Source organism: Oenanthe melanoleuca, chromosome 27 (genome assembly GCF_029582105.1).
Source record: "Oenanthe melanoleuca isolate GR-GAL-2019-014 chromosome 27, OMel1.0, whole genome shotgun sequence".
In the NCBI taxonomy this organism is placed as follows: domain Eukaryota; kingdom Metazoa; phylum Chordata; class Aves; order Passeriformes; family Muscicapidae; genus Oenanthe; species Oenanthe melanoleuca.
In genome coordinates, this window is record NC_079360.1 from 3,355,193 (window position 1) to 3,365,476 (window position 10,284).

The 10,284-nt window shown below is 52.8% G+C and overlaps 1 protein-coding gene across 1 annotated transcript; it reads right to left on the reverse strand.

Annotated features, from left to right (window-relative positions):
• Positions 1 to 216: 216 nt before the first annotated feature.
• On the reverse strand, positions 217 to 10,262 carry ODAD4 (outer dynein arm docking complex subunit 4). The gene is made up of 12 exons (XM_056511851.1): positions 8,882 to 10,262; positions 8,396 to 8,527; positions 7,984 to 8,137; positions 5,700 to 5,761; positions 4,861 to 5,017; positions 3,850 to 4,074; positions 3,327 to 3,534; positions 1,811 to 1,897; positions 1,426 to 1,622; positions 1,188 to 1,288; positions 917 to 974; positions 217 to 470 (listed from the first exon to the last, which is right to left on the reverse strand). The coding sequence occupies exons 1-12, from the start codon at positions 8,987 to 8,989 to the stop codon at positions 394 to 396; spliced, it is 1,566 nt and encodes a 521-aa protein (XP_056367826.1). The 5' UTR covers positions 8,990 to 10,262; the 3' UTR covers positions 217 to 393.
• Positions 10,263 to 10,284: the final 22 nt, after the last annotated feature.

Below are 10,284 nucleotides of genomic sequence, written 5' to 3' on the forward strand. Positions count from 1 at the left end.
ACTCTCCCGCCCCCGAGGGCCGGGCCGAACCCTCCCCGGGCCGGCGGGGGGGCCCCGGGCTCAGCCCCGCCCGGCTGAGGAACAGCCGGTCCCGGGGATGCTGCCGGGACAGTCCCGTGGGCTGCCAGAGCGGGTACGGGGCGGGGGGAGGCAGCGCTCCGAGCACGGCGGCGGCTCCGACCAGCTCCTTCCCTGCTAGGGACACACCGCTCCACTGCTGGGTATGACGCTTGCTCAATATTTATTTCATCCTTCCCGCCTAGGCTCTACTTTTCCCCACTCCCCTCCTTTATTTCCTTCTCCATTTCCCCCCTCTTTAACGCTTCTGTCTGCTTATGTATTGTTCCCGTCTGCTTATGTACCGTTTCTGGCTTCCTCTTCTTGCTTTTCATCCTAATTCTCTGCCTGTTGTTCCTCTTTCTCCTTCTCTTCCTGCTTCCCAGGGGTGAATTTTTCACTGAAGGAGAGATCTGGGAAAGGAAAAGGAAACTTAAGCCAAGTCCTAGAACTCAGCAGCTGGGCACAAAAAAGGCCCCCGGGCTCCCTTACCCTCACCAGGAATCTCTCACTCACATCTAAGTCCAGGGACAGCAGGTGCTGGGCTGCACGGCCTGAGGGAGCAGCCCCGGGGGCTGCGGGCACAGCGCCCTGCCAGGACCCTCCCACCGAAGCCCCGGGGTGTGGGTGACACCGGGCCAGCCCGCAGGGGACACGCAGGGAGCGCTGCCACCTCCCATTAGAGCCGGGCACGGCCGGACCTGGGAATGCAGCTGAAGCAAAGCTGGACTTCCACCCCGATTCTAATTCAATACTTGCAAGGAAATGGTGCTGTGGGGGTTCTAAGGTGCTGCTGATGAGCAGAACAAGAAACTGGGTTTTTTTTCCCATTTCTGGGTGCAGAGGTGTGAACAAGTACCTTCTTGTGCGGTTTTTTCCAGCTCTGCAATGAAGCTTTTGCTCACACTGTCCAAGGCCTGAAAGGGATGAAGTTCTTAATAAAAGCACCAGAAATGCAGCTACATACCCAACATTTTCCTGTTTTCTTTTGCTCTCTGCTATCAATACCAAATCCCTTCCTACTGTAAAACTGCATTTCCATGGCATAACTGTCTGGAGTAGTCCAGCTGGGATTTCAGCTGCTCACAAAGGCTGCCCAGAGCTCCTCCTCCCCTCAGCAGCCCCCTTACCGCAATGATGCCATTTTGAGCAGCTTCACTGGGCACAAGCTTCGCCTTATCCAGAGCCCTTTCAAAATTCAGGATTGCAGACCGGTAGTCTTTCAATTTCACTGGAACAGACAAGGATATCAGCAAGAAGTAATCAAACCAGTCTTGATCTGAGCAGTTGCTTTGGCTGTTGAATCATAGAGATGTTTTCAGACCAGCTACTCTACCCTGAGAGCAGAACCTGTGGCCACATCTTTACCTTGTGCCTGTGCCACCAGCACGGTGGCGTGGAGCTGCCACTCCACATCTCCCTCTTCATCTGCTGACTGCAGGGACTGCTGCCCATATTTTTGGGCTTCTTCAGCTTTATCCAGCTCGAGGTAGCACCGCCCAATTTCATGGAACAGCCAGGCCTTCTCCAGGCTGGATTGGGCTAGTGGAATCTTCTCCTCCCAGCTTCAAGCAGAGTAAGACAGACACACTTTTACCAACCTTCACTGGGTACAGTTACAACTCAACCACTGATTTGACAGCGAAGGGTTCAGGTGGGAAAATGTCCCCAGGTCTGGCTGCAGTGAGAACACTGAAGAACCATGACCTGGGTCACTGCACCCCTGATGCCTTGGCTGCTGGGCTGTACATACGTGCTGATGGCCTGCTGGAACTTGCCAATTCGGGCGTACACGTGGCCGATGTTGTCCAGGGCCCGGGACTCGGCATCTGTCAGAGCGCTGGGACAGGGAGACAAACGGATTGTGGCACTGACATCCTCCTGTTCCTCACTCACTCTGGGTTTCTTCAGCCTCATGGTCCCTTTGGTGCTCCCCATGCCCTCAGAGAAGCGTTGGGAAGTAAAGGGCCCAGGTGAGGCTGAAAGTCATGAAATCAAGGTTAATTTTTTATTTTATCTACAGCTCTGGCTGACCTCATGAGACATAGGAGAAATGGTTTAGCTTTGCCTTTGATTACTATTAATTTCTGTGCAAATCCAGCAGCCCTTGGGAAAGTCTATTCACTTTTCTTTGCCTCTGTTTCCCTGTGTCCCTGACACTCATGGATGATTTCTATCTTTCAAAAAGGTGTCTGCAGTTTCCTGGCACCAGCCCTGATCCTGTGCTTGGACCGAGCTTTGCTCTATGCTACAGGCAGCTCCTTTTTAATAACAGACCCTGTGGGCTTTAATTTTTTTCTTAATTATCTTCATTCTCATCTTCAGAAGCTGCTTTGCCTTCCCTTACCTCGGAGATGGAAAAGCCTATGCGAGGAGCAGATAAATGCGATGGGAGTCATGGAAACACACCGGTTTGGGTGGGTCCAGCTCACACGATCTCGGGGTCATTAACACGAGTCGTTAATGAGTCATTAACGAGTCTCCAGCTGCAGCCGGCAGAGGGCGCGGCCCGCCCGTCACCGCCGGGTCCTGACGGCACCTTCGCCTTTAGAGGGGTCCCAAATCCGGCATCTCTTCCCGCCCCTCTCCCGCTAATTCCTGCCTTTACCCTTCTCAGGGGAGTGGGACCACCAGCAGAGAGGCAGCCTTTTCCTAAACCAACATTCGTTTCCAAAATTTGAAAACGAGAAACAACCACTCATTTTAATAGCTCAGTGCACTACTGCAAAACCTAAGTCCCAAATTGCTTCAAGCCACTGTTCCATGATTTCCACTGCACTTTGCAAACTCTTGCTAAATCTAAGACTACATTTTGCTCCACTGTGGTTCAGCTGGAAGAGCTGTGGGATGTGTCTGGTGCAGACAGGTAAGTGCACCTGGAAGGGACCTTTATTTCAAGCTATGCTTAATGGTCTCTATGAAAAGGAGTTTAAGACAAAACGTAGCAGAAAACCGGTGCAATTTCAAGCCCGATCTTCCTGAGAAGAAAGTGCCTACTCAAGATTTGAGTGCTGAGACTGGGACTTGTGTCCTTTTGCTTGGCTGCAGCAGAGGTTTTGATGTGCCCTGTGCTGTGGGTCCTTAAAAATCTGCTTCGGGCTCCTTATTTTGAAATAGTGAAGATAAAAAGTCACCACACACCCTAATACTTGGGCAGAATGTGTAACCCTGTTAAACTCCCCAGGTGAGAATTACATCACCTAATGCTAAAACACCCCCACAGAGGCACTTTCCCCTCTTTCCACCCACCTGAACTTCCCAGAACTTACTTCTGCCTGGCACAATCCAGATCCATCTTATGGCTGCACAAGGCTGCCTCCATCTGTCCCATTGCCAGCTGTGCATTCCCAATGCGGCTGTAGAGGTTTCCTATCAGCTCATTCTTGTTGGGAACTTCCTCCTCTGACCACGCTTGTATCTTTTTCAGCAGACGTTCAGCTTTCCTGCAGCTTTGTTCAGCAGAACCTCTGGCCAGAACTGGGGACAGGGAGCAGAGTTTGACACTGGGGTGTGACACAGAGACATTGACAAGTTGTGAATTCCCCACCCCTGGAAGTGTTCCAGACCAGGCTGGATGGGGCTTGGAGAAACCTGGGATAGTGGAAGGTGTCCCAGCCCATGGTGAGGGGGTGGAATGGGATGAACTTTAAGGTCCCTTCCAACTCAAACCATCTTGGCATTCTGTGATACTCGGGAAATGAGACCTGGTGAAGTGGCAAACCCTCAGACAAAGCCTGGCAATAGAGCTCCCCACAGCAGTGGGAGGCACTCAGCTTCCAGCCAGGAACCTACACATCTCAATATCCTCCATAGTCTTCTCGATGGATCTGCTAATTTCAGCAGGTTTTGGTTTCTTGTCGTGCTTGCGCTCCTGCCGCAGGACCTTGCGCTCGTGCACCCGCGCGTAAATCGGCTTCTGCTGCTGCCAGAAGTCCTGCCGGCGGTTCAGGTACGAGATGCCGTCCAAAACCAGGTCCATGACTTTGATCCCCTGCCTTGTGCTGCTCTGCATCAAGTCTGGAAATAAAATGAGGTAGATCTCAGGTGGGAATCAACAGATCTGAGCTGCAGTTCAGTGGGGAATTGATTTGGAGCGTTTTTTGTTTGGTTTTTTTCTGACACAGGCTGTCCTGGAAATGAAAGTGTCCCGTGCTCCTCAGAGCTGAGGTGATGGGGGAGTTAACAATAAACTCTGTTACCCATCCTGTGTGATTCAGTGAGCTGAGCTGGTGTTCCAGCCTCATATCTGCTGCATTCTCTGCTGATCAGAGCCAAGAAGGGGCCCAGTCAGTGGGGCCAGCTGTGCTCAGCACATGTCCTCTGGGACAGAACATCTGTATGGCACATCTGTATTGGCAGGGCACTTTGAACAGTGCTGTGGATCTGGTTGGCAGATGGAAACTGAGAGGGTTTTTACCTGCCTGCAAACCAGACCGCCCACATGTGTAATTAATGCTGGCAACATTGTAAAACCTGTGAGCAAACCAAATCTTAATCACTTCTCCATTTCTGTGGGAAAAAGAAACACGACTAAAGGAAAATCATCTTTGTGCCTCATTCTAAAATAAGATACTTCTCCAACTCCTGCATCTTGACCTTAACAGCATTTACAACAAACCCACAGAGGAGTCATAGCCCCATGAGCAGACACCTGCCTGTGTCCCCACCACTGTGAGCTCCATGTGCTATGTGAGCTCTGGTACAACTAACAAAGAGTCATAGGGATATAAAAGAGGAAAATAAATACAGAAGAATAAAAAAAGAGATGAAAGAAAAATAGAATCTGCTGAGAAGTAGAAACACCTTCATCCTTGAGCAACTTCTCCAGGTATGCCTTGTCAGCATAAAGCTCTCCCAGAAGCTGTTGCTCTGTTTTTGGACTTTTCTTCTTCATGTCTTTTTTATCCTTTTGATCCTTTGGTTTGTTTTGCTGTTTCTGGTTGTCTTTTTTGCTCTGCAGCTAGAAAAAAGCGAAAGGAGTTGGGGAAAATCAGTGGGGAACCCTGGAATGAGCAGAATTCTGTTTATACTCCATATAAGACAGCTTGTTTTTTAAATAAAAGCAGAAAGTCAGTGTCTCACCAGCTGCTTTGACCATGAGCAACTGAAATTCTGCAGCCAATTGTGCTCTCAGGGGACCACAAGGGTGTTACAAAAAGGGTAAGAACTAATTCTGGCATCTCAGAGGAACAAGACATTACTGCAATGGAGCACACAAAAGTGAAGCAATAAGGAAAGTGTCCATTGTCAAAACTGTGACCCTTAAACATCAGCTAAACCCAAAGTCAATATTGGAGATAACTGTACCCTCTTCAGCTTCTGAGCTGTTACTCATTAGCTTCAGATGAGTGACTGGCAACACCCCCAGATATGGGCTGGAGGAGAAATTCCAGGTTTTGCTCCTTCATGTTGGCTCTTCCTGCCCTTCTGCCTTTCTCCTTAAATTCTGGGTGGCTTGAGCCAGACCTGCATTAGAAGCAGGTGACACTCTCATGGCAGGCCAGTGTGTTTTAATGCTCAAGAGGCCCTTCAGCAGGCCCACTGCCCCCACAGCCATGTCCCTGTGGGGACTGTCACTCCTCTGGTGCCCATGTCAGCATTACAACTCTAGAAGCTTCTTCAGCAAGAGCCCCGTGCTGTACCTCTGCCTGCCTGCTCACAAAGCACAGCTCCTCCTTGCTCTCCAGCTTCAGTGAGGATGGATCTGCAGACACAGAGGAGTCTGTGTTAGTGCTGCACAGCTGCCATGCAGAGTGTTGTCAGTAAAATGCCCATAAAGGTGCCAAACCCAAAACACTCAATTTCAAACAAAGCTTTCCTAATTCTTTCCCATGGAATAGGGAGTGTTGGTGTGTTCTGGGAGCAGGGAATGCAGCTCATGCACCAGCTCCTCTTGGGATTTTAATTCACATGGCACTGGGGACTCCTGTTGCAATATTCCTACAGACAGGGTACATCCTGCATGGAAACTGAAGGACAAGGATGCAGGTTCTTCTGGGGGATCACAGCTGGACATAAAATGAAAGGTATTTTAAATGTTTGTGCACTGATTAGGGCAAAAAGCCCATTGTGTTCTCACTTGACCCCCAGTACCACCATCTGTCTGCGCCCTGGGAGGGAAGAGTGAGGAGCAGCTCATTGTTTGGTCTGAAGGAAGGACAGAGCTTCCAAGGCTGCTGCAGAATTCCCTTCAGCGCAGCCACAGGGCCCAGACCAGGAGCACAAACACAGGCAGGTCACAGGAGCAGGTGCTCCCATCCATGCAGGTGAAGCAGAGTCAGAGAAGCAGTTTGGGATGTACCCTGTTAATGTGTGTGCGTTTCCCAACTGTTCAAACATCCAGGTCCATGCTGACGTGTCTCTATGCTTCCCTGTATCTCAGAGCTATTGACTGATTTAAAATAAGAGTTTTATATCTTTTTAATCCATCCTTGTACCTGCAGCCCAGGGGGTCCAAAGTTGCCTAGAACTCTTGGCTCAGAATATTGAGCTGGGAAGATTTCAGCTGGAGCTGTGATGATATCTGAGCATTGTGCTAAGCTCAGGAAGCAGCAGGAATGGAGGAAAACAAGCTAGATCTGGAAACCTTCCCTGTTTTTTAAATAACTATCCCATATGAAAGTGCTGCAGGCTCTGGTGCCACTGGCACGTGTTCATCCCTGGCACTGGGGGAGGGCTGAAGTTTTGAAATTTTGGGAGAGGGAGGCCCTGGCCTACCTGGGAATCTGTGTAGGGTGTGAGTGGGGTGTGCCTGGTGCTGGGCAGGGACAGGCTCTGGGATCCACCAGAGCAGCTCCAACCCACCACACAGGTTTGGCAGCCCCAGAGGAGCCCTGCATGGGTGCTGCACTCACGTGTCAGAGGTGGCAGCCCAGGTGAGGTGTGTCTGTGCCCACAGTGGGACACGTCCTGTCTGTGCCTGCTGGCAGGGCTGAGAGAAAAACTAAGGGAAAAGGGATGAGTTTTCTGTTTGTTTTGAGGCCCATGAGGTCCTTGGCCTTTCCTGTCTCTACAGGACCTGCTTGGTGATGTGAGCCAGGAATGGTGAAAGCAGAGCTCGTTACAAGAGTCAACAGTTTCACTGCTCTTTTGCAATGAAAATTGGAGGAGAGTCAGGATTTCAGGAGGCCAGTCTGAGGTAGCATGGCACATTTCATTCCAAGCTTTGAATACAGGGAAAAAGGTCTCAAAATAAATTCTGTAAGTAGTGCTGGAGGTAGATCATAGAATCATGGAATCAATGGTTTAGACTGGAAGGGACTTTAGAGCTCATCCAGTTCTATCCCCTGGAATTCCTCCTCCCATGGGCAGGGACACCTTCCACTACCCCAGGCTGCTCCAAGCCCCATCCAACCTGGCCTTGGGCATTTCCAGGGACCCAAGGGCAGCCACAGCTTCTCTAGACAACTTGTGCCACGGCCTCTTCACCCTCACAGGGAAGAATTTCTTCCCCATATTCCATCCAACCCTGCCCTCTGGCAGTGGGAAGCCATTCCCCCTTGTCCTGGCACTCTGGACTCTTGTAAATAGTGTCTCCAACTTTCTTGTCAGCTCCCTCATGTACTGAGAGGCCACAAGCAAGTCACTGATGAGATGAGCTGCTCTGGTCTGTGTTCTCTGGAAAGCTTCCATGATGATTTTGGAAACAGGAGTGTCAGGATTTACCTACACAACTAAAGGGGTCAAACACTGTGTATGAAAAGACATTCAGAGGAGAAAGAAAGAACAAAAGAAAAAAAGAGCAGGGTTGGCTCTTTGTGGTGCTTCCTGGTGCTTCTGGATTTATCTTACACAAACAGCATGGACCCAGAAGGAGAGAGGCTCTGGTGTGGGGCTCTGGGGTCACTTGCAGAGCTGATTTGCCATCAGCTGTGCCCTGAACAGCATTGTCCAGGCTCATGGGGGCCAGAAAGTAGCACTTCTTACTCCCAATGCAGTTGACAATTGCCTCCTCAGCCTTGTTGATGCCCAGCTGGAACTTGTGCAGATCAGGGCGGAGCCTTCGGCCTCGGTGGTAAAACACCAGCGCGAACTCAAAGTCACCCATGGTGTACAGTGCCTCTGCCTTTTGGTAAAGCCCCTAAAACGACATTTGGGGGAAGAAATTAATAAAATGAGGGAAAAATTTGATGGATGTCAAGTAATTCCTGTCAGGCATATGTGAGAACACAGGGCTGTAACAACTTCCAAACCTGGAGGTGTCTGAGCACCTCAACAGCTCTGAGAGCCACAGAAATCTCAGGAGGGTTTGGAGTGAGCTCCTTCCTCACAGCTCTGCTCAGACCCTGCAGGGTCCCACAGATCCAGACCAGCCCCTCCTACCCCTTCAGCTGGTTACCTCATAGAACGTGTTGTCAATTTGGAGTGAGGCTTCAGCATCTTTCAAGGAGTTTTCTGTGTCTCCGAGTTTCAGAAAACACTTGGAGCGGGTGATAAGGCAGTGCTTGTCTCCTGCTCTCAGCTTCAGTGCCTGGAATCACAGACATGGACACGTCACCACACGTGGATATGTCACCTGTGCTGGCTCAACACCTCAAATACACAAGTGCGGGTATTTGATGCCACAGTCCCCACATGGATCCTGATGGTGGATGAGGATAAAACTACATGGACTTTGCTGAAGAGTCTTGTTTTTCACAGGTTCTCTGTGCTGCAGGCGCTGCCCTGTGCCTGAACTGCCCCATCTGGGTCACCCCTCGTGCCAAGACCTCCTGGGGACACCTCTCGTGCCTCTCCCTCTTGCTGCCTCTTTCCTCGCCTGAACCGAACCGCGTCCCGTGGCGGCGCCCCCCCGCGAGGCCCCTCCCGCCGTGGGCGCCCTCACGTCATTGAAGCAGCCCAGAGCCTTGTCGTGCTGGCCGCGCCGGCTCAGGGTTGTCCCCTCGGTCATGAGACTCCCGAAGGAGACGATGGGTAAGTCATCGTCCGCCATGGCTGCGCTGCGCCGCCGTTGCCAAGCAACCGTTACACGGTAACACGGTAACACCAACTTCCGGTAAGGTGTCCCGCCCCGGAAGTGGCGATCCTCTCCGGGCGGTGCGCACGCGCAGTGCGGGTGTTCCGGGTGGGCCCGGTGCTCGGTGCCGGCGGGTGCTCGCCGTGCCTCTGACCCAGCCCCGTGCGGTTCTGTTCTTCCACCCGCGCGGCCGCTCAGTACAGCAGCGGTGCCTCGGCGGCCGCCGAACCCCGGGCAGAACTGTGTTCCACACAGCCACCGCCTGCTGCAGTCGCTTATTCAGTGCTGGTTTGATGATCGCCGCTGGCCCCGGTACCGCTTTCAGCTCTGAGGGGTCTAATCCTGGCCAAATAAATGACGAACGGCAAACGCTGGTTCACTCCCATCAGCGCTCCAGTCCTGACTTTATTTTGGCGCTGGGTCAGAGCGTGCGCCAAGATCTGTGCTTGAAACACTTTGTTCCTGCCAAGTGACTCAGAGTGAGGGCGGGGGGAGCGCATGTGTCCCGCTCGGAGCCGGTGACATTTAATGTCACCACGAGGCAGATGAGCACGGCCAGGCTCCGGCCGCCGGGGCGGGAGGCGGCCTGCGGTCACGCCAGGCTGGGCAGACACGCACTGCCGAGCTCCGGAGTGGGCGGCCGGCCTGACACACCCCGTCTCCGGGGAGCCGGGCCGGGAGTTTCAGGCAGATTAAGCGTTCGGGAACTTTTTGCATGGAGATTTTCCCCTAGCTGGCACAGCAGGGTATAACAAGACGTCCCCAGCGGGGTGGGCAGCAACGCTGTGTTCGTGAGGGCTGTGCCCAGCCCGGTGACATTGTCTTGGGGGCACCACAGCCCCGGCCATCGCCTGCTCACCGCGCCGGGTGCTCCCTCAGCGCCGATGATGAGCGCGTTGCTCACAGGCTGGAAATACCAGGGAAAAAGTGAACGTGGGCTGGGTATCTCTCGGAAGCAGGAGAGCAGTGGCGGCTGCCTTGGGAGGCTGTGAGGAAACGGAGCAGCGGGATTCAGGATGCAGCGGGCTCGCCCCGTTGGCCGCGTCCCGGGGATCGCGCTCCAGCGGTGCCGCTCGCAGTGGCACCGGTGACCCGGCTCTGGCAACCCCGCCACTCCCCCGCGGGTACCACCGGGCACCGCCCGCCCCCGCAGTCACAACGCGCCCGCGGGAGGTTTCTTGGCATGTCCCGGGGAAGGAGCCCCCTTCCCGCCGCCGGTGTCGTTGGGCGGTGGGCCTGATGACGTCATTATGGCGGGTGACGTCAACGGC

Bases quoted from the DNA above. Each gene is read 5' to 3' on its own strand.
- ODAD4 (XM_056511851.1), bottom strand. From the start codon at position 8,989: ATGGCGGACGATGACTTACCCATCGTCTCCTTCGGGAGTCTCATGACC. The intron at 8,138-8,395 runs GTAACCAGCTGA...ATGTCGTTTTAG, and splicing joins TTGACAACACGTTCTATGAG to GGGCTTTACCAAAAGGCAGA. The intron at 5,762-7,983 runs GTAAGAAGTGCT...CTGTGTCTGCAG, and splicing joins AATTGTCAACTGCATTGGGA to ATCCATCCTCACTGAAGCTG.